At 32.0% G+C, this 21877-nt stretch overlaps 6 protein-coding genes across 6 annotated transcripts; 2 read left to right on the top strand and 4 right to left on the bottom strand.

Moving 5' to 3' along the window:
* Positions 1 to 1317: 1317 nt before the first annotated feature.
* Positions 1318 to 7963, bottom strand: LOC115876303 (transcription initiation factor TFIID subunit 6). The gene is made up of 8 exons (XM_030892028.1): positions 7484 to 7963; positions 7192 to 7422; positions 6940 to 7137; positions 6707 to 6886; positions 3577 to 3877; positions 2195 to 2502; positions 1713 to 1844; positions 1318 to 1655 (listed from the first exon to the last, which is right to left on the bottom strand). The coding sequence occupies exons 1-8, from the start codon at positions 7724 to 7726 to the stop codon at positions 1437 to 1439; spliced, it is 1812 nt and encodes a 603-aa protein (XP_030747888.1). The 5' UTR covers positions 7727 to 7963; the 3' UTR covers positions 1318 to 1436.
* Positions 7964 to 8126: 163 nt separating this feature from the next.
* LOC115876300 (ubiquitin-protein ligase E3C) lies at positions 8127 to 13865 on the top strand. Its single transcript, XM_030892026.1, has 15 exons — positions 8127 to 8308; positions 8377 to 8507; positions 8567 to 8752; positions 8807 to 9011; positions 9064 to 9384; positions 9443 to 9743; positions 9799 to 9983; positions 10041 to 10159; positions 10251 to 10458; positions 11064 to 11303; positions 11487 to 11731; positions 12851 to 13057; positions 13114 to 13369; positions 13461 to 13591; positions 13645 to 13865. Exons 1-15 carry the CDS (start codon positions 8305 to 8307, stop codon positions 13810 to 13812), a joined length of 2907 nt encoding a protein of 968 aa, XP_030747886.1. The 5' UTR covers positions 8127 to 8304; the 3' UTR covers positions 13813 to 13865.
* Positions 13866 to 13927: 62 nt separating this feature from the next.
* Positions 13928 to 14783, bottom strand: LOC115876301 (UPF0389 protein CG9231). Its single transcript, XM_030892027.1, has 2 exons — positions 14680 to 14783; positions 13928 to 14417 (listed from the first exon to the last, which is right to left on the bottom strand). The coding sequence occupies exons 1-2, from the start codon at positions 14680 to 14682 to the stop codon at positions 14013 to 14015; spliced, it is 408 nt and encodes a 135-aa protein (XP_030747887.1). The 5' UTR covers positions 14683 to 14783; the 3' UTR covers positions 13928 to 14012.
* A 153-nt stretch (positions 14784 to 14936) lies between these two features.
* LOC115876299 (60S acidic ribosomal protein P1) lies at positions 14937 to 15715 on the bottom strand. Its single transcript, XM_030892025.1, has 2 exons — positions 15521 to 15715; positions 14937 to 15261 (listed from the first exon to the last, which is right to left on the bottom strand). Exons 1-2 carry the CDS (start codon positions 15590 to 15592, stop codon positions 14995 to 14997), a joined length of 339 nt encoding a protein of 112 aa, XP_030747885.1. The 5' UTR covers positions 15593 to 15715; the 3' UTR covers positions 14937 to 14994.
* A 3909-nt stretch (positions 15716 to 19624) lies between these two features.
* On the top strand, positions 19625 to 21139 carry LOC115876297 (growth hormone-regulated TBC protein 1-A). Its single transcript, XM_030892023.1, has 5 exons — positions 19625 to 19833; positions 19891 to 20336; positions 20398 to 20563; positions 20617 to 20887; positions 20942 to 21139. Exons 1-5 carry the CDS (start codon positions 19814 to 19816, stop codon positions 21011 to 21013), a joined length of 975 nt encoding a protein of 324 aa, XP_030747883.1. The 5' UTR covers positions 19625 to 19813; the 3' UTR covers positions 21014 to 21139.
* LOC115876298 (mitochondrial import inner membrane translocase subunit TIM14) lies at positions 21011 to 21734 on the bottom strand. The gene is made up of 3 exons (XM_030892024.1): positions 21597 to 21734; positions 21335 to 21539; positions 21011 to 21284 (listed from the first exon to the last, which is right to left on the bottom strand). Exons 1-3 carry the CDS (start codon positions 21597 to 21599, stop codon positions 21139 to 21141), a joined length of 354 nt encoding a protein of 117 aa, XP_030747884.1. The 5' UTR covers positions 21600 to 21734; the 3' UTR covers positions 21011 to 21138.
* Between the last annotated feature and the right edge of the window lie 143 nt (positions 21735 to 21877).

The raw sequence follows: 21877 nt of genomic DNA, 5'->3' as shown, positions 1-21877 counted from the left end.
CAAATACCTCTGTGTTTTATTTATTACTGTTTAGAAAATCAATTTTAAATACACTTTTATTGGTTGCTTTCAGTTAGAGGCAATCTCTAAAGATGCAATAGTATGCTTTGATGTATGTTTGGTTGCCTAACTTTTCTCTCAAAAGAAAATTTTTATTTCAAATTCTACAACAAAACAGGATTTTGAGAAAGAACAATCCAAATCTCTGATATTTCTTTTTTGAATGAAAGTTGCAGCATAATTTTAAACCCCCCTAAATATCTGCGAATCCTGCCAGGAACACATAAGTGTGAAGATATAATTTTTATCTCCTTGCCCTTTATGTGCTCCTGATACAAATCCCTGATATTTCGTCTTTTAATAAAAGTTGCAGGATAATTTATAAACCCCCCTAAATATCAGCGAATCCTACCAGGAACGCATAAGTGTGAAGAGATAATTTTACCTCCTTGCTCTTTATGTACTCTTAATAGAAATCCCTGATATTTCATCTTTTCATAAAAGTTGCAGAAATTTTTTTAAACCCGTCTAAATATCAGTGATTTCTACCAGGAACACATAAGTGTTCAGAGATAGTTTTTACCTCCTTGCTCTTTATGTGCTCCTGATGCAAATTCCTGATATTTCGTCTTTTAATAAAAGTTGCAGGATAATTTATAAACCCCCCTAAATATCAGCGAATCCTACCAGGAACACATAAGTGTGAAGAGATAATTTTTACCTCCTTGCTCTTTATGTACTCCTAAAACAAATCCCTGATATTTCGTCTTTTCATAAAAGTTGCAGAAATTTTTTTAAACCCGTCTAAATATCAGCGAATCCTACCAGGAACACATAAGTGTGAAGAGATAATTTTTACCTCCTTGCTCTTTATGTGCTCCTGATGCAAATTCCTGATATTTCGTCTTTTAATAAAAGTTGCAGGATAATTTATAAACCCCCCTAAATATCAGCGAATCCTACCAGGAACACATAAGTGTGAAGAGATAATTTTTACCTCCTTGCTCTTTATGTGCTCCTGATGCAAATCCCTGATATTTCGTCTTTTAATAAAAGTTGCAGGATAATTTATAAACCCCCCTAAATATCAGCGAATCCTACCAGGAACACATAAGTGTGAAGAGATAATTTTACCTCCTTGCTCTTTATGTACTCCTAATACAAATCCCTGATATTTCGTCTTTTATTAAAACCTGCACGAAACATTTTAAATCTGGTCAAAAATCACTGATTTCTATCAGGAACACATCAGAGTGAAGAGGTAAGACGTACTCTGAGAAAACAAAATGTCCGATATACATTAAAAAAAAACAACAATTCAACAAATATATAATGTGTTTTATTGATCGAAATTTACATGCAAAACCATACAAAAACACTACTTATCATCTAAATAAAATTTAACTTTCTCTATATACAAATATTTTTTTTTATTATTATATCTGTGAAAGGTCGGTAATCGACTCTTGCTTCACTTGCATTTCCTGTATTTGTGGCTGCTGACTGATGAAATTCTGTTTGATTATATTCGCTTGCGTTTGCAGCGCCGCACTTTGCGAAGGGAAACCGCCCTGATTTGACACCACCACCAGTTTTGGTTGGGTAGCGATCTGCTTGGTTTGCTGCATGGACGGACTTGACACCAACTTGACAACCTAAAAAAAAATCATTGAGATTTTTGTATGAAAAAATGGTAGAATATGGTGACTTACATTGGTGGGAGTATGAACCACTGATGTGTTTGGTTGACTTCTTTGCTGCATCAGTATAACTTTTTGTTGCGGGCTTTGCTGAACTATTCTTTGTGGCTGTGTCATTATGATGGTCCTATTAGGCGTACTACCCTGAAAAAAATCATTTTTTTCGTAATTCAAACTGTTTGGTCAGATATACAGGGTCGTTCGAACAGTATTCCGAAAACTTCGGCAGCATATTCTGCAGATAAAAATAAGTGAAAAAGTTCGTATAAATGTATGTCCTAAAGTGCTAGTTATTTATGAATCTACTGTCGTAGTTTCCGGAATACAGTTCGGACCACCCTGTATACAGCATGTCCCCGGGTTGTCTTTACAAGAGGAAAAACTTTTTTTATTATTGACATTTTGAGAAAAACGCATTCTTTACAAAAATGTTTGCTTGTTCTAAAACTGTCTATATCTCTGAGTTTTTGGTACTCATTTTCGAAACACCATACCTGCTGAATTATCCCGACGCTTCTGGAGATCGTCTGACCCACCGACGTTATCGACGTGGTTGACAGAGTGGACGGCAACGTTGTCGTTACGGTGGCGGGCTGCGTCCTGGCCTTGCCCACGGCATTGTGTAATGCCACGCCCAAATACCCGTAGTCCAGTTTGTATTCGTCGATATTGTCGGGAGGATTGCGGATAGTTTTGATGATGGGAGCGGTTATTTTCGTTATCAATTGTTTGATGTGGCCGGATGCGATCTTGTCCGAATTCGACACCAAATTTCCTTCCAGGTGTGTCTCAATTCGGGCACCTAAAAAAATTAAATACTTTACTACAGGGCGAGGGAAACAATTTGGAGGTTCGCTATAAGTCATTGCAACAAGTTTAGTATAGTCTGTCCAAAGAGTGAGGGAAGATTTAGACAGACGACATCTGAAACATGACAGAAAATATTTTTTGCCTGTGAATTTAAATGACAGACACATTTGCCACTGTCAGGGATCCTCCTGTTGGACAGACTATATCTTAAAAATCTCAAACATATTCAAATTTTTCGTATTTTTGCAGTCTCTGTATATTTATGAAACTTGGTCTATGAGAGATCTATGAGATGTAAAAATTTTGCAACAAGAGATTTTTCATATGAAAAAAAATCCCACATACTCAATAATTAAAAAAATGTAAAATTCGCTCCACATAAATTTAAAATTCTCTGAAAGAAAGAAAAAAATTATACAAGGTCGTCCAGACTGTATTCCAGAAACTTCGCCAATTATAAATTTGGGAACTTTTTATTATTTAAATTAGTCATGAATTTTTCTTCGAAAAAATGATGATAAAATAGTTTCTGTTGAACTTTTGACACAAAATCATTTAAAATTTATGATTTCAGTCTATTAACTATTTAGTTTACATGTTTAATTTATGTCAATGATGACAGGTATTGATAATTTCGATTCCAAATATCTCGAGAAACATTACTCGTAGCGATTTTTACCAAGAGACCTTTTTTTACGTAAAAAACGTCGTAAATCTACATTTTTTTACTCAGTAGTTTTATACAGGTACGGACGAAAAATTATTGCTCTTCAAGCCAATTAAAAAAGAGCCCACTACAAATATGAGTGATACTGACATCAAAATCATATTTCTCATATCAAAAAACTCCCAGACACCACCCTGTATATTTCGGACCACCCTGTATATTTGAATTTTTAAAGAAAAACTACTCTAATCAAGATATGGTTTTTTCTATTTTTTTTATAACACTAAATAAAACAAAGTTCTGTCTCTGCACAGAAATATTCATATTTTTACAAAGAATACAACCAAAGTTCATTTTTTTGTATTGGTAAATAATTACATGAAAAAAACTATTCCTTACCTATATTTTTGATTTTGGGCAAAATAAAAATTCTTGTTACTTCAGTCCCCAATTCTGACAACCCTTGCAAAGCCCCATACAAAGACGACAATGGAATTTTATCGCATTGGTGCAAAGCGTTCGTAAACATCCTTGTTATCCTGGTCTGAATATTGTTTGTGCTTGTATTAAAGTTTTTACAAATTTGTGACATCAATCTGGATGCAAAATCCCTCAAAGCCCAGTGATTGTCCAGCTCGGGCCTCATACAGAGTTGTTTAGAAACTATGCAAGTGGTCACTGATGGTATTAACTCATGTAACTAGAAATATGTAAAAAAATTAGGTCACCCTGTATATTAACCCATTTATTCCCGGGGATAGAAATATATAAAAAAAAACATTTTTTTTTAAATACTTTTATTATTATACATATAAAAAGACAAATTTCATGTTTTGGAAAATTCCCAATTCATTTTTTAAAAAAAATAATAGTGGTGCGTTGGCGAACCACTGGTATAAAAAACTAAATAAAACTTTTCTAAAAATATTCCTAACTGAAAAACCCTACTAAAGTACACTTAACACATCGGAATTATCTTACATTCTACTTAGAAGTATAAAATAAAACACTAAAACGCTCAAAAACAACTAATTTATCAACTTTTATTTGGTGCATGTATGAACCACTGGTAACAAAGATTATTACTTTTGGTGATACGTAGCAAAGCACGGAACATGCAAATGTACCTTACATTTTTGACATATATACATACTATGATTATGGCAAACTCTACATCTCCTTCGAGCCTTAGTTTCGTGGAAAACAATGGTGTGGCCTTGATTATCAAAGCGAATTTCGTCAATAGATTGTGGAATGTTTCTAATAACTGCAGCAACTCTTGTAGATTTCATTAGACGTAGTGCAACATATGATTTGAAATCGATTTGAGATATTTTACTATTGTTAGCAACATTATAAAGCTTCCAAGCATTCACCATAATACTGTCCAAAGTATTACAGAATAAAGGCCACCACCATTTTTTCCCCAAAATTCTGGTTCTGTAATTGGCTATTCCGTTATCGTGCAAATCCACACCTCCCATATATTTATTATATTGTGTGATTACATTAGGCTGTGGAACAAAAACATCTTTTTTTTCTTTTCTATTATAACGTTTGACTTTATTTATAGGTTGCACATTATGTACGTTACTACAAAGCGTTACGCAAGAGTTATCATTCCAACGTACAACTGAAACTTTCGAATCTTTATCATATGCCATATCAAAAGCGCCGCGTTCTTTTTTCGAAAAACTTTTACTATTTTCTAGAGGGCAATTATTCGTCCTATTTTCTCTGATAGTTCCAGTAGCAAAGTAACCAGTGTTTTTCAGGTGAGAAAATAATCGAAAAGATGAGAAAAAATTGTCGAAAAAAATTTCATGGTTGCTGGGCTTTTGGATAACAGACAACAAACTCATTACAACGTCACCGCTTAGTCCAAGCTCAGAATATATTTTTTTTTGATTCCCAGCATATGGCATTGTATAAAATAAATACCCGTCAGAAGAACATAGGCACCAAAGCTTGAAGCCAAAACGTACCGGCTTGCCTTTGATGAACATTTTACAAGAATGCCTTCCAAAATATGGCACCATTTGTTCATCAATTGATAAATGAAAATTGAAAATTCCCCATTGCAAGTTTTTTCTATTGATTATGTCCACAAAAGGCCTTATTTTGGAGAACTTATCATTTTTGTCTAATTGTTCATTGTCAGACAGATGCAAATTTCGTTTTATACTATAAAACCTGTTTCTACTCATGCAATTTTTCACTATGCCCACACCTTTGTCTTCCTCAGTGGACCAGTACATTGAAGTTTGTGGTAAAGTGTGATATCCGGAAAGATACATTATTCCTATAAAATTTAACAATTCTTCCTTAGAGACTATGAAGTCATGTCTATTATTATCTGCAGCATATTTATGTGAATATCTCAAAACTAAGTCTGTCACTTCTTCGTCAAAAAATAAAAAGAACACTTCTAAAGGTGTCTTACCACCTACAGCTACAGCTACGTTTTCTTTGTCTTGATGTTCAGTTGATATTGGAGAGTGTGTATATTCTATTTCTCCTTTGAGCCACTGCGGTGCAAGAACAGTATTACGGGAAACTGAAGCAGTAATTTTTCGTTTTTTGGTTTCTAAAGTTTCTTCATCAGAAGAGTCCCAATCGTATTGTTTTCGTACATTTTGATCGACATCTACAGAATTGGAAGAGCTAGGGATGTGAAGTTCGAAAGTACCGACAATATCGTTTGGCTTTGCCGTTTCCGCCAATATATTCTCATCATCTATATCTTCTTCATCTGTCAAAGCATCGGTGTCTGGAGGTATATAAACTGCATCCAGTACAACTAATAATAAAAAACAAAATTTTTATTGAATTATAAACTATAGATGTAAGTAAGTGATTTCTTACCATTATTATCATTTTCCAGCTCAAAAACAACACTTTCCAATTCCTCTTCTAATTGTCTTTGCGTCAAAAATCGTTTATAAGGCATCTTAGCTAACTTACATGCATATAACACGAAACACAAACTAATAATAACGCATTTATTCGATTATTATGACTGTGCACACGTTCGTCAAAACTTGTCAAGACCGGCAAAATTCGGCTTCTAGTTTATTTTTATTACCAGCGGTGCGCGAATGCACCACTAATATTTTGGAGAAAAATTAAGGTTTTTATAGAGACTGTGGTAAATCATCCTTTTTATCATAAAAACGGAAGATCATGACAGATTAGTAGTAGTAATAAAAAAATGGAAATAATTATTAAAATGTGGAAATTTTTCAAAATTCCATTATATAGTTTTTGCAGATTTATTTTGTCACATTTTATACGTTTGTATTTTTTATTACCCGAGGAGAAGAAAAGCCTCAATAAGTATTTTTATTAACAAAAATCTATTATCAACGAATGGGTAGAAAAATCTAGGCTCCAAAACAATATTTTAATCGAAATTTGATTTTCATAAGTTGCTGGTGCATTCATGCACCAATGGGATAAAATGGGTTAATAGACGGCGGCGCCTCATGCAGGCTTCAATGGAATATTATAGAATTTTTTATAAACTTACATATTTTTCTAGGTATAGAGACTGGTTGTCCAACAGGGCTTTAACCATTCGCATCAAATAAATGAGCAATGCCAAGTTGTTTTGTACCACGTTCACTCTAACACCTTCAATAATAAACGTGCACATTCTAGGTAACATTTCGTGCAAGCCTGGATCCGATGACAAGCTTTGTAATGCTTCCTAAAATAACACATCATTAAAATAAGTTTTTTTACTTAAATAATTATCATTACCCCTCTCCTAATCTCATCAGATCCCACACAAGCCTCTGTAATTTCTTTATAATAAAGCTGTTGCTCCACTGACAATTCATGAGTAGCCAATTGCTTTATCTGAACAGTTTCAACGTTCTTCAACTTTTGTTTGCCCGTACTTGGTTTGCCTGATGACTCTTTCATTGGTTTTTTATTCACTGGATCAACAGACTCCAACTAAAATTATATAAAGTGTAAACATTAAGATATAATACAGATATTTTTAGGTACCTTTTGAACACTTTTAGCAACAGGAGGTGGATTCTCAGGTATAGTTGGTTGAACCCCATCTATACACAACCAATGTGACCTGAGGGTCGTTTCTAAAGGAGCCTTAGGATTCACATTTGATAACATATCGCCCAGGTCCACTTCTTTCTCTTCGATAAAATGGAGTTCTCTGCCCCCTCCAGATGCAAACCGAAATGGAAGAGGCTCAATTGAGTGAAACCCGTACTGTGGCTAAAAAATTTAACACAAAACTTAACTACAAGCCGGAACAGAATGTACACACACAAAATACCTCTATGTTTCTAACTTTCAGAGCTGAATCCACATCTGTCTGTAGTAATTTCATTCTTTTTGCATGGTTCATAAACTTCGCGGCGTCCTGTATGATATGCTTGAGTCGAAAGGAGATGTCATCGGCCAACTCTTTAGCTGCATCATCTTGTAAATTACCGATTCCTATACTTTCCGCAATAATTTTCATCGATTCTATAGAGAAATTGGTTCCGTACAAATCGCTGTCGTACATTTTAGCCATTTTAAACGTTGCTTTATTGCACCATCAAGAACAAATTAGGTATTCGGTAAAATTAAATGAAAAACTACACTAATGTTATAACATTATTAAATAAATCGCTTAATAAGTCTTGTATTTACTAAATTTCAGAGTTTTATCAAGTAAAAACCCTCAAAAAATAAATTAAAATTAAATTACCCATCAACAGTACGAACAGAATAAAAACATAAACAATTGAACGCTAAATTGACATATGACAGCTGTCATTCTTCTTTTTCTAAATCATGGCTTTTTGCATAATTTTTTTGTTTAACTGTAGGTGAAGAATTGTTATACTGGAGCCATTAAAGTTAAAAAGAAGAAGAATTGCTTTATTGATCTAAGGTAAAAATCTATAAATTTATTCTATGGATCAAAATTTTATTGTGTAGAAGTTGTCAAATGTCGTTTATTTTTCGTATAAATTAAAATTTATCAAAAATTTATTTAATAAGTCTAGTCATTAGTGATTCTTTTAATACTGGTATAAAGTAAAACGTTAGTTATTTATATATTTAAAAAAAACTGTCGAAAGATATTTACATCAAACAGAGTTTACGATGGGTAAATATCAACAATGATTTTTAACTTTTTGTTTTCATTTGTATTTCATTATGTTTTCGTTTTCGCAGCGTTCAAGATGAACTACAGTTTCGAAGGAAACACCAAAACCAGACCGGAACAAAACCTATCTGGTGCCAGTAAGAAATTAACCAGGGATACTTTGCTGCAAAAAACTCAGGAAGAGAGACGCAAAAGACAGGTTTGTACAGAAACTATTGTAGAACAGTCAGTAAGATTATACATTGATCAAATTTGTAGGAACAAAGATTGAAATTGAAAAGTGCAGAATTTTTACAATCACATATACGTAGCTACCTAGTAAGGAAACATATTAAAGAGCAACAAAGAAACGAATATAACCAATTAGCTAATTCTATAAGCATCTACGAGAAGCTCAAAAAATTGCTCTTCTTTTATGACTCTCAAACTGATCCTTTTAAATTAGTAAGTGACCATATTTGCATTATTTCAAGTAATTACAACTTTTTATTGTTTTAGTATACATTAGCTCGAGAAATATTAAGAATAGAAAATGAAATAAATCCAATTTTATCTACAAATACTCAATTATGTTGGACTGTAAAGAGATTTTTAGTTTTGTGCATGAAAAACTTTCAAAACAGGGAAATGACGGAAGTTATGCTCAAGTGTGTCACTGCGTTTTCCGATAATGCTGAAATTATTTTTTATTTAATAAGAAAAGGTATTTTTTAAAGTATAGTTAAATACAGATACTTAATTAAATTATTTTCTAGGATATTACAGCTACTTGAGAATGATTTTTGATATCCGTCTAGAACAATATTTACAAGAAATCATGAGTTTAATATACAGACCTTTTAAGTATCTTAATGACTTAGGACCTTCTCAAGATTTAGTGCTCACCGAATTTTGCAATGACTTCTTAAAACCAACAATAACAAGTAATATTAAGATGTATCTTATACCATATTTAAAAGAGAAATTAGACTCTGTATATTATGATAAACTGATTAGATATTTGAATAGCATTTATTATATCAGTAATGGAAACAGCATATTTTACTGTATACTTGCATTGGAGCCTCTGGATTATGGTGGGTTACATTTAATAATTATTTATACTTAATATTATGGCTGTTTTATATTTTTTAGAGCCAAATTATGATAGTATACAGGTTTTGTCTAAGCTGAGTCGAGGTATGTACAGGCTGAAACCTTCATTGGATTTGACAGAAGACAGTGATTATGACGATGACGATGATGACTGCATTTTAATATCAGACGATGAACTTTTGCTGTCAGAATATTTAAATATTCTGAATAATCCAAACAAAGTCAAAAAATGGTTACATTTGTTTGAATATAATTCAGATGATGACATGATGTTATCAGCTTATATACAGTTTTGCCACAATCTTTTGCTGGTTTATAAGGATTCAATAAGAAAATATTTGTAAGTATCTTAATTATACATTTTTTTTTATTTTTTTTAAATTTGCTTTTTCTAGGTTGTTATATAAACTAGGTTTGAGCAGCATATTTTTGAAGAAAATATGGAGCACTATATCCAAAAAAAGATCCAACGATCTTCAAATTAACTGTCCATCGCTAGTTTCTTGGAAAGACTGTCATACTCAGCTCTCAGTTTTCTGTGATATGTTTACTTTTTATACAGAGACTTTGACAGACAAAGGTTGAATTTAAAGCGTCTTAAATTTGAAATGTGTACTAATATAGTTGATTTTTTTAGAAAACTCTGATACTAGTGAGACTTTTACTCAAGATGATTTACATATGATGTCAAAACTGTTAAAATCCACAGCCATAGATTTGATTGAGATTGCTTTTCCTATGTGCAAGCAGAGTTCGGTAAGTTTCAGTTTGATTTGTCTTAAAATTATTAGAAATAAGTATTTTATAAACTTATTTTTCTTTATAATTAATTAATTTCTTTCTTTAGGTAGCGGTAACACCTGAAATAAGTCATCTGTACCAGTCGTGTCTGAACTGCGTCAAAATGTTGTACACTCTGGACATGAGAAAGCAGTTTTGTCCTCCAGGCTTTTGGATCGCCAAAAAGGTGCCCATATCGTTGTCAGACATTGCTAAAAAGAATTATCTACACAAAACAAGCATACCTTTTGGTGGTATAGTTTCTACCTATGAAGGTATGTTTTTAAATTCCATCATTTCTTTTGTGTCAGAATATGCATAGAACTCATGTGAAACAAGTAATCTTAGAGGGTTTCTAAAATTGTTTTTGATTCAAGCATTACAATATTGTTTACATCTGTCAATATTGCTACCGGTTCTAGAAATCTTTATGGTTACCTAATTCTCTGATATTTTGAATTTTTATGTAAAAAAACTGAGAAAATCGTATAGTAGTTCAAATGTCCCAATATATTTTTACTTTTTTTTCTGATTACAAAATAAGGTAATCACATTATTTTCTGCAATTTTACTACAAAGTAATGGCTAGTTTTGTTAGAACACCTCTATGTTATCTTAGTTTTCCAAATATATTAAAAAACTAATTTCTCTGATTCTTGGAAAAATTACTTTAGTTTGATTTTACTATATCTATCTCTTATCTTTTTAAGTCTTTTTTAAACATTAAAACTACAATATAAAAAATAATGTACAATATATTTTGAATATTTTTCACTAGATGTTACTGTAAAAAAATTCTAAAATTTCATTGTGATACTGTGACATTTTTTTTTTATTTTAATATATGTATATTAGGTATATACTTAATATTTTTTCCTAGATGATACTCAACTGCCTCCATTATCGACCATTGAACAAAGATCTTTAGCAATCTTACAAGAACTACCGTTCTTGGTACCATTTAATACAAGGGTACTGCTGTTAAGGGAACTATGCAGATATAGTTTAGGAGAAAACGAGTATCAGAGAATGCATCACGAGCTTATGAACGACAGTACTGTGGTTATAAGAAGGAACTACCTTTATGAAGATGCCTTCGAGAAAATATCTCAAAAAAGTGGTAAGCTTATACAGGGAAGTGCAAAAAAAATTAAGGGAATATTTTCTTAAACACATTTTTTTGATTTGGACTTTTCTTAAAAAGTTATTTGAAAGATGATCTTCCACACCTACTGGAGAGGTTTTTTTATTCAAATTAAATCCTTTAAAATATATTTGATAAAGGATATGATGTCATTTTTAGAATCTGATCTGAGACACAGGCTCAGAATACAATTTATCAATAATGTGGGTCTGGAAGAGGCTGGTATTGATGGTGGAGGTATATTTAAAGAGTTTATAAATGAGGTCTTGAAGACTGCATTCGATCCAAACAGAGGGTTTTTCCTGATGACTGCAGATAATGCTTTATATCCCAATCCCAATGTGAACCTGATTGTTGAGAATTTTACAGAGCATTACAATTTCATTGGAAGACTAGTAGGAAAGGTATGTATTACTAATAGTAATTACAACGATTCAAATAACAAAAAAATTGCATACATGTAGCCAATTGTCTATAGAATCATGTGAGATGTTATATTAAACTAGCGTGTACCCGCGACTTCGTTCGCGTCGAATTAATCATTTGTAATGGTGATGATAAAGCAAACCAAGAATTTCCATTAACATACAAACTGGATAAAATTTTCTCACATTTATGTCAGCATGAGAAAAAACAATATGGCGATATTATTATATAACTTGGTAATATTTGCTGGGTAGTTTCACCTCGTTGGAATTTGACTTTCGAAAAATCCGTTTGCCAAAAATAAGCTTTTTACGTCAAGCGGTTTAAGCAGAATCGTGGTTAATCAATTACCCAACTTTTTGGAACACCCTGTATGATTTTTTAAAAAATTTCAAAATATGTAAAAAACAAAATAAATTATGCGTGTCCAAGCGTTTTCCCGAAAGACTAACCGTTTTTTAAATAACAAATATTGTAATATTTGAGGGGCGTTTTCACCCTCTTGGAATTTGAGATTCGAGAAACTCCTCCTTATCGAACCTCTACACCCCACAGTCAATCCGTTTGTCAAAAATCAGCTTTAAACGTCAAGCAGTTTAAGCAGAATCGTGATTACTCAATGGTCATATTTTATGAAACACCCTGTATAAATTTTTAAAAATCTTAAAATATGTAAAACAACAAAATAAAATATACGTGTTTAAGCGTTTTTTTCGAAAACTTGACCGTTTTTTAAATAAAAAATATTGTAATATTCGAGGGGTGGTTTCACCCCCTTGGAACTGGAATTTCGAAAAATCCCTTCTTATCGAACCTCTACACCCTAGAATCAACCTGTATGCCAAAATTGAGCTTCTTACGTTGAGTGGTTTGAGCAGGATGGTGATTAATCAGTGAGTGAGTCACTTGTGATTTTATATATTGGTATAGATAGATTATTTTACTAAAATACATTTCATTTTAATGTAAAATGAGATATGTCTGTATCTCATTTTACACTAAAATGAGATATGTCTGTGTCTCATTCTAATATAAAATGAGATGTCTTCCTCCTTGACATATTGACTTAAAGTTTTTTTTTAAATTGAACATTTTAGGCAATTTTTGAAAACATTTTGGTTGACTTACCTTTGGCCGAGTTTTTCTTAGCCAAGCTTTTGGTAGACAGGGCCAGTGCTTGCTATTTGAAGTCACTGGATCCCGTCCTATACAGAAACTTACTGTATCTCAGAGATTTCAACGGAGATGTCAGCGATTTAGGACTAGATTTTACCACAGTTAACAACGATCTAGGAGAAACGAGAGTAATTTTTTAGTTAAATATTTTTTTATATTGAAAATAACTGTATTTTTATTATAGATTATGGACCTAAAACCAAACGGTAGAAATATCCCTGTCACAAACGAAAATCGATTAGAGTACATACAGAGATTGGCTGATTTAAAGTTAAACGGTCAAACTAAGAGACAGTGTGTGGCATTTAGAGATGGACTAAATAGTGTCGTACCTTTACTTTGGCTCAGACTATTTAATCATAAAGAACTGCAAGTCATCATTGGCGGAGACACTCAGGAAATTGATCTGGCCGATATGAGAGCTCACACTGTATATTCAGGTAAAAAAAATCGGGTCCCTCTACGTTTACTTATTTTTCTGAGATAATATACTTAAAAAACTCTATGAACTCTTGATTTTTCTTTATTTAGGCGATTTTACGGCAGAACATCCTACAATGCTGATGTTCTGGAGAATTCTATATAGTTTTACGGACATTCAGAAAAGACAACTTTTGAAATTTGTAACAAGTTGTTCCCGACCACCTCTATTGGGTTTTAAGGTATAACAAGTTAAATTTACCTGGAAAATAAGTCAGCAATACAATTTTTTTAGGAATTAAATCCACAATTCTGTATTCAGTCTTCTGGAACAGAGAACAGGATGCCTACAGCAAGTACTTGTTTAAATCTTTTAAAAATTCCAATTATTAAAGACGAGGAAACAATGAGATCCAAGATATTGGGTGCAATAGAGCAGCAAGCTGGTTTTGAACTGTCTTGAATATATTGATGTATATATTTTTTTGTTGTGTATATAAAGATTTATTTAATTTCTTTGTTTTTTTTTTTCATGTAATGTTAACGGTTTGAAAAAAGGAAATATATTAAAGAAAACAGAATTTTAAAGCCTAACTAATGAATATAATACAATATACAGTATTTTAGTGGTTACATATTTTAACTATTCCATTTTTTTTTGGTTTATTGAGTTTTTTGCTGTTGTTCGGCTCGTTTAGCTTCTTCATTGATTTGTCTGTGCCACTCTAGATTCCTCTTTACTATGCTGTCCCCTTTGGCTTTGTCACTTTTGCCCAAATACACCATGAGACAGCAACCGAGAGCGGTGGCCAGCATCATGTAGTTTGCAATTCTGATTCGCATACGATTCCTGGCTCTTTCCATTACGTTTTGACCCACAAAATTGGGCACTTCAGCGATCGTTTTATATTTTCCGGTCCATACCAGGAACCTTTTTTCCAAGTTGTCCACTTTATGGGGCGCCTGTAGTTTGTCCAAGTCTGAGTAATTCCTTTTTGGGAAAAATCTTGTGGCATTCATCGAGTTGTTTTTTGTAAATAGCTTATATAAAGCCCGAGACGTCATATTCTAAAAACGAAATGATTTAAATGATTTTTTCAGTTGTTAATTTTCGAATTTGGATACTTTTATTTGTTTAAACGATTTGTTTTGTATATTTCTGTGATTTGTTATGACAAATGTGAGAAATTTTGTCTAGTGACCTTTGTAGGTGATTTATTTTTGACATTCGCCTGAGTTATGAAATAAAAATTATGATTAATTTATGTTAAATCGATCAACGAAAGTATCAAAACAAAAAAAACAAGAAAATTAACACAAAATAACTCACCATTAATCTAAATCGATTCTCGATCAAATTTGAGCTAAACAATGAAAATATTTTATTTTTTGATCAGTCCCGGTAAAGGCCCACAGATTAATAGCAATAACAAAGAGTGTCCTCTTTATTCTATGGTCATCTCAAGAATTATTTTTGTTTTTCAAAAATTTCTCTCGAGACCCCTTTTTAATTGTTTTTACAACTTTCTTATCATTCTTCCAGAAATCTATTAATTGGAGATTTTTAAGGATCAAATACAAAAGACATTTCTTATAAAACAAGTTTATTTATAAAATACAACCCTTACAAACTAAAAAGTTGTACTTAGTCGAATAAACCGAAGCCCATGTCATCGTCGGATTCCTCAGGCTCCTCTTCCTTCTTTTTCTCCTCTTTGGGTGCAGCTGCTGCGGGGGCGGCTGGTCCGGCAGCTGGCGCAGCGCCTGCTGCTGGTGCTGCTCCTGCACCTGAACCGATGTTCGTAATCAGTTCCTTAATGCTGACTCCTTCCAAAGCCTTAGCGAATAGACCTGGCCAGTATGGTTCAACATCTACATTTGCGGCTTTAAGGATCGTTTGGATCTTTTCACCCTTAAAATAATAAAAAAATATTAATAAATAATTGAATACCTCAAGCTATTCATTGCACAAAAATTTTCAAATAGGTATTCTGTATTGAATTACTTTAGAAGTACGAAAATATATACATTACCAACAAATTAACATATTCTTTTCCTCGAGAATAATTTTAATTAAGAGAGATTACTGTTTTTTGCTTAAAATAATATAAGATGAAAAAACTTCTACATTTTAAGTTGACAAAAACACTTTGTAATAAAATAATACTTACAGTTACGGCAATGTCGTCGTCAGCCAAAATGAGTGCTGAATATACACAGGCTAATTCGGCGTTGGTAGTCATATTTTTTGTAGTTTTTTATTAAAAATTAAATAGTGCAAGTCGCCAAAGGCCTTAGCTCGAGAGAGAACAAGCACACGGTCTTGTTGCGGGAAAGTTTGACGCAAAAAGAATGTGAGGTTAGTTTTTCTCCTATTATTTTTAGCAGGCCTGAGAAGTCAAATTATTGATTCTTATTCTGTGGTTCGTAGTTTGATTTTACGGCCACAGCTGCCAGGGCTATGCGGTCGGATTCTGCTGCGAAAAAGTATGAAACACAAAATAAATATTAATTACGTAGTATTTTAACGCATTGAACATATTAAATTACGGTATCTAATCTAATATTATATTTAAAGTAAAGTTTTTCAATTTTAAACAGTTTGTCACACTCAGAGATATGGAAGTGGGAGAATGAGCTTCGACGAGTGCGCATCCAAATTTTTGTCGACGGCAAGATGGCAGACATCTTCCAGGTCTCGCTGTCACTTCCCCTCTTTAATTGACATCTGTTTGTTTTGTTTTTTTTTCGTTTGTGTTGTTATCTAGTTAAAATTTATTATTATCTCAATATTCTAAACACTAATTCAAAAAGGCCTGTTGTATATTCATAGTCATTCTAGAAAGCTAATACGCCGGGAATAATGATTAGTTTTCATGTGTAAGTTTATACAACATAATCGTGTTTACAGATGATTCAAAACTGTTTATTTTTAACTTTCCTAAAGGCGATTTGTAAAAATCGTGATTGTAATTGGGAATGGTCAAAAATAAGTGTATGATGTGGCCATTTAAAGAGGATGTTTTTATTACGTGTGGAGGAAGAAGATACTTGGAATCAATGTTCGTGGTTCTGTAAAACAGTGCACTCTTATAGTGTCCATGAAAGCACAAGTTCAAGTGACCAGAAATATATCAAATAAGATTGGTCCTTACTTGACAAGAAGATTATTTGGAGGAAAAGAAAACATAAGATAGGGTATTTTAATCGAACAGCGAAAATTTAACATTTTTATTGTAAAGTTTGTTGTAGGTAGTTGTAGTTTTGTGCTAAATATTTCTAACATTAGCAGCGGCTGTGTTCAGAGTGTCAAGAGGAGGAGAATTCAGTTAATTAGATTTATGCACAGTTACAGGTATGAAGGCTTTTTCAAACATAGTATCGAGTTCTATAGTCAACATTTTTAGTATTCCTACAACTGTAAAAACAAGGAACATTGGACTGGAAAAATGGCAAGATTTATATAGAAAGAAAGGGTATTATGCCAATAAGAAAATTAAATCTGTAGGCAGAAGTTTCTTATTTAAAAACTGTTATGGGGCATATATTAATTTGTATCTCTGCCACAAATCACTGAGAAAAATCATATAATATTCATAATTGTTAACGAGATGATATTTAAAGAGTGTTAAAAATGAGATTATTAGTCATGAAGCTTACAATGTTACTTTGTTTCAATATTACACTTTTATTCTTGTAAAATCTATGATGAAGTTCAAAAGCATTTTGCAATGGCCTTAAATTGTGAGCCAGGATTTATAGCAAAGGTATTTGATGCAATGAAACTTAATCGGTACCTTCCAGTATGTATTTTAGTAAGGGGATTGTCAATCCCATGTTTTTAAATAGATAAAATACAGGCCAAAGTTGACAATATTACAGTTGAGAAGAAACTATTTTATCTTAAAAAAAAATTTCTTAAAATTCTGAGATCATATAATCTAATTTTCTTAATAATAAATTAGGTATATGTACATACAGAATTTTGTTATGGACAAATAAGGATCGACAAGCTTCTTTTGTGCAAAAAATAAATGATTTTTTCTAGTATTACGACAAACCATAATGTGTTTTACAAACTTACCGGTAACAGTTTTTGTTTATAATAAAATATTTAGGAATAATTTGGGTTGTTTATCAATATATTAATGACTTGAATTTTGACAAATCGAATTTGTATCAAAATAATTTTACGAAATATAAAATTGATGTTCTATTACAAGATTGAGTTTTTATTGTCGACAAAAACCAGGATAAATACTAATAATAATACCCTTAATAAAATCAATGATGTTTATGTATTATGAAAATATTTGTTAGAGGACATGTTATGTAACAGTTTTTGAAACATAATTTGAAGGGACGAATAAAAAAAATAAAACAAAAACATATTTTTTCTAGGTTTATATTAAAAATACAAGGTAGATAATCATCAAAAATAATTATGAACCAAATGTTTTTTATGAATATACAACTTGAACAAAAAGTTGTTTAGAACAATTTTTACCAAATTTGCAAAAATTTTAAATTGAAACGCGTAATTCAGTACAAGTAAACATGAAATATTGTAAATACTTATTTAATATCATTTCGAGTGTTTTACGACGAAAAGGTCATCTGTCCGTAGCGTCTTTTGTCAGAATATTCGTATATTTAGTGTATTATATACCAATATTGTACGCAGTTTTGAAACTGATAATTAAATAAATCATATTAATGTTAACTAACCATAATGAATGATAGAATTTCACTAAATTTAAATTGCCCCCCGTATGGTTGAAAACAGCAAATTGATATTTGATTACTTATAGATTACCACCTATATACAAAATGACACGAAGACCTGGAATATGGCGCCCAACTTGATTAGACCTTTTGCGCATGTTGACGCTCATTCTCTATCCCTTCTATTTCTATGGTCACACTGGAAATTGACAGAGGTGACCTCTGTTATCAGTTTCTATAACCGTAAAATAAGTAACAGATTCCTGTTATTTCTTATCATTTTAACCTCACTTTTCTTATCTACCTATGCAACCTGGGAGGGATTAAAAACAGGGGGGTGACAGTGAAATAGGAAAATTGGAAACAGTCATTAGTGTCATTCCTGTCATTCTCCTCACGACAAGTATGGCCGCCTAGACAAGGACAGCATTGTTTTTGTCTAACTATTGTCTAACTTCACAGTTTAGAATTGACAGATTTCAGTTTCAGAGACAACTTCAGATTTGTTCTAGAACAAATTCGAAAATTGTGTCGAAAATATTCGACGCCATTTTAATTCATTCCGTTTAGTTTCGTTTTGGAAGTTCAATTTAATATTTCGGCTGAAATTTATAATTATAAAGGTAATAAAGTATATAAAATATATATTACATGAAGAATCCTGGAGAAAATGACGTTTCTGCCGTAGTAGGTATGTCCCATGTATATGAAAAATAGGTAGTAAATAAACACTGTTTTTACATTTTTTAGATGCAAGAAAATGGTGTTATAATCTCTTTGATCGGCGATTTTTTTGAAAATGGAAACAATTTACAGCAAGGTAAGATCATTTTTAACTATAGCCAACATCATTTATCTCCAATATGTGCGATTTATTGTCAATAATGCAATAAATCGGACTGATAATCTGATTATGTTATCCGACTAAAAGTCTCTTTTTGCTTCTTTTTGATTTATAAGCCAGGTCTCTTTGGGAATAATGGACGCTTTTTTAAACAGTATATTTATATTTTATACCTATTGATATTTTTAGATTGTTAATTTTAGTATAAAAAAATTTGTTTTTCTGTTTTCAGGTTTTTGTATAAGGCTCCCGTTTTCATGTCCCTGTGTCCGTTTTCTGTCCTTGAAGTCTGCGAATACGTGTGTTTATTTACAAATTACTGTAAGTCATGCTTATACCTTAACTAATTTACGTTAAAAGTACATATAATTAACTAATTGGTATTGAAACAATACAATCCTCTATATTTTTATGTTTATTTAGTCACGTTGTTCCATACTTCAAATAAATATATGTGAATAAATTATTTTTTGGTTTTATTTATGAAAAGAAAAAATACAAAATACATTTGAACTGAAAGAGGACCCGCCATTGAATAACCGGAAACGGAAATGAAAATTAAGCCATCATGTCCTTATCATGTCAACCTGTCAATTGGAAAATTAGTTCTCCAGACGACAACGAAGGCTTTCGGTGGCGTATCGTGTTTCCACGATTTAACACAGAGTTGACACTTCTTTCTAGTTAATTATTTTATGATTAAAAATAAACTGATTAGTAGTGATTAGATTAATCATCAAAAAAACGTACTGCTGTCTTCCTTTACCATCAACCGCCTTTATTTTCAAAGTTCTATAAATTAAATTGAACAAAGCTTTTCAGAAATGGTTTAACATGTAACAACGATAACAAAAAACGATCATTTTCAATGGATAGCAAAGAAATTGACTGAACTATGGCAGATTCAATTTATAGGTGAGTTGTTTGTGAGGTCGAGTGAATAATTAAATGTTTACAATGAGTTTTCGATAGTAAAGTGGACGAGTATGGATTTCAAAGAGGTGAAGACTTTGATTATAGAGTATATGGTATATTTATGTCAGAATATATTCGGACCTTAACAAGAAGAGCGCAGAGGTGGAATGTCGTTTTTAAAGATAACAAATTTAAGAGGAGTGGGATCTTAAAAAGGTTCATAAGGAAAGGAATTCCAGCTGATTTAAGAACCATTTGTTGGATGACTGTTTCAGGGGCTGAAAGATTGAAGAATGAAAGCCAGTTAAACTATCAGTTGTTGAAACTGAAATACAGTCATCAGGTGATAGAGGTAATACAAATCGACTTACCTCGAACATTTCCTGATAATATTTACTTTGCAAATAATGAGGGGTATTCAGATATGCTCTATAACATATTATCTGTTTTTGCACACCAAAATTCAGAAGTTGGATACTGTCAAGGCCTGAATTATATTGCAGGTAACTTATCTGGATATTTTTATTTGTTTTATGATAAATTGAACCTTATTTTTCCCTCTAGGGTTATTATTATTAGCTACAAAACATGAAATGGTTACATTTTGGCTGCTCAAAACATTAGTAGAAGAAATTTTACCAAAGTATTATATTAGAACAATGACAGGATTATTGACTGACTTTGATGTCTTAAATGAAATAGTTCAAAAATACGAACCTCAAATACATAGGTATTGCATTTTCATATTAATATTTAGGTATTTAATCAGACTATTTACCCCAGACATATCCAAAATATTGGCATGCCATGGGCTATGGGCACAACGAAATGGTTTATATGTATATATGCCGATGTTTTACCCACCGAAACAGTTCTCAGAGTTTGGGATTGTCTGTTTTATGAAGGTTCAAAAATATTATTAAGGGTGGCATTAGCTTTAATTCGAATCCATAAAGAAGCCATTCTTCAAACCAGTGATTTAAGTGAACTGATGTCAGTATTTAAAAATATGAAGAACCATCCAAGAGTTATAGATTGTCATGGGTTTATTCGTGTAAGCCTATATGCTATATTATTTGATGTTTAATGTAAAAAATATGATTTTTAGGATATATTTAACCTATCCAGTAAACTGTCCAGTAACAGAATAGAAAAATTAAGATTAAAACACCAAAAATAAGACCAGAAAAGGGTTTTCATGCAACTATATATGTATATAATCTAGTCAACAATTACATCCAGCATATGTACAAGATATTTTCAATATAATTTATATTACATTTCTAATGTTAGCTGTTTTTGAAGCTACCTTGCATGTTTTTCTAAGTAATCTTTTGCCTCGTTAATTTTGGATGCCAAATAAGGTGAACCCCCTCTATCTGGATGATTTACGGACATGGCTTTCTTGAAAGCTTCCTTGACCTTTGCCTTATTTGCGGATGGACCTACTCCTAAGAAAAAATTGTTAAAAGACCAAAATGAGGAATAAGGATAGACTTACCTAAAATTAAAGCTGCTTCGCGCCTGTTCATTTTCTGATCGAAACCACCTTTGTAATATTTGGAACTGGCAGAAGATTCTTCGAATTTCGGTAGGTTTTTCATTGCTTCGTTGAACGTTTTAGCGGCATTGGGCATTTGCCTCAGGGCATATCTTGCCCCGAAACCCAATGCTGCCAGACCCAATCCAGTTAGGATTACACCACTCTTAAAAGAACATAATTTTAGTATTAAAAGATATATTTAAATTTAAAAATTTCTTACCATTAAAAAGAATTTGTTGATTTTCTGCAACTTTCAATTTGGAAATGTCTCGTAACCTCAATTCTTCTTTTCAAAAGTATATGGCTGTAAGGACTATCCAAATTCAACACCTTCTGTGGTCAACTGGATAGAAGAGGTCCAGGAGTTTGATTAGTTATATTTATTTAAATTGTTGTTTAAAAGTATGAATTGCCGTAATTTTGGCTAAATAAATCGGTTGTTATAATTATAATTTGTTCTTATTTTTTTTTTCAAAATATTCCGAGATTTGACGGCCGAAT

This window comes from Sitophilus oryzae, unplaced genomic scaffold (genome assembly GCF_002938485.1).
Source record: "Sitophilus oryzae breed Bouriz unplaced genomic scaffold, Soryzae_2.0 scaffold_1430_pilon_pilon, whole genome shotgun sequence".
Classification (NCBI taxonomy): Eukaryota; Metazoa; Arthropoda; class Insecta; order Coleoptera; family Curculionidae; genus Sitophilus; species Sitophilus oryzae.
The sequence above is the reverse complement of the archived record's forward strand: the minus strand, read 5'-3'. Positions and strand labels throughout refer to the sequence as shown.

Coding starts and splice junctions, on each gene's coding strand:
- LOC115876303 (XM_030892028.1), bottom strand. CDS start 7,726: ATGGCTAAAATGTACGACAGCGATTTGTACGGAACCAATTTCTCTATA. Junction 2,503..3,576: donor GCCCAAAATCAAAAATATAG/GTAAGGAATAGT, acceptor TAATTTTTTTAG/GTGCCCGAATTGAGACACAC. Junction 1,656..1,712: donor TGGTTCATACTCCCACCAAT/GTAAGTCACCAT, acceptor ATTTTTTTTTAG/GTTGTCAAGTTGGTGTCAAG.
- LOC115876300 (XM_030892026.1), top strand. Junction 9,385..9,442: donor ATTGGAGCCTCTGGATTATG/GTGGGTTACATT, acceptor TATATTTTTTAG/AGCCAAATTATGATAGTATA. Junction 10,160..10,250: donor CTATGTGCAAGCAGAGTTCG/GTAAGTTTCAGT, acceptor TTCTTTCTTTAG/GTAGCGGTAACACCTGAAAT.
- LOC115876299 (XM_030892025.1), bottom strand. CDS start 15,592: ATGACTACCAACGCCGAATTAGCCTGTGTATATTCAGCACTCATTTTG. Junction 15,262..15,520: donor ACGACGACATTGCCGTAACT/GTAAGTATTATT, acceptor TATTATTTTAAG/GGTGAAAAGATCCAAACGAT.
- LOC115876297 (XM_030892023.1), top strand. CDS start 19,814: ATGGCAGATTCAATTTATAG. Junction 19,834..19,890: donor ATGGCAGATTCAATTTATAG/GTGAGTTGTTTG, acceptor AGTTTTCGATAG/TAAAGTGGACGAGTATGGAT. Junction 20,888..20,941: donor ATTGTCATGGGTTTATTCGT/GTAAGCCTATAT, acceptor TATGATTTTTAG/GATATATTTAACCTATCCAG.
- LOC115876298 (XM_030892024.1), bottom strand. Junction 21,285..21,334: donor CGAAGCAGCTTTAATTTTAG/GTAAGTCTATCC, acceptor ATTTTTTCTTAG/GAGTAGGTCCATCCGCAAAT.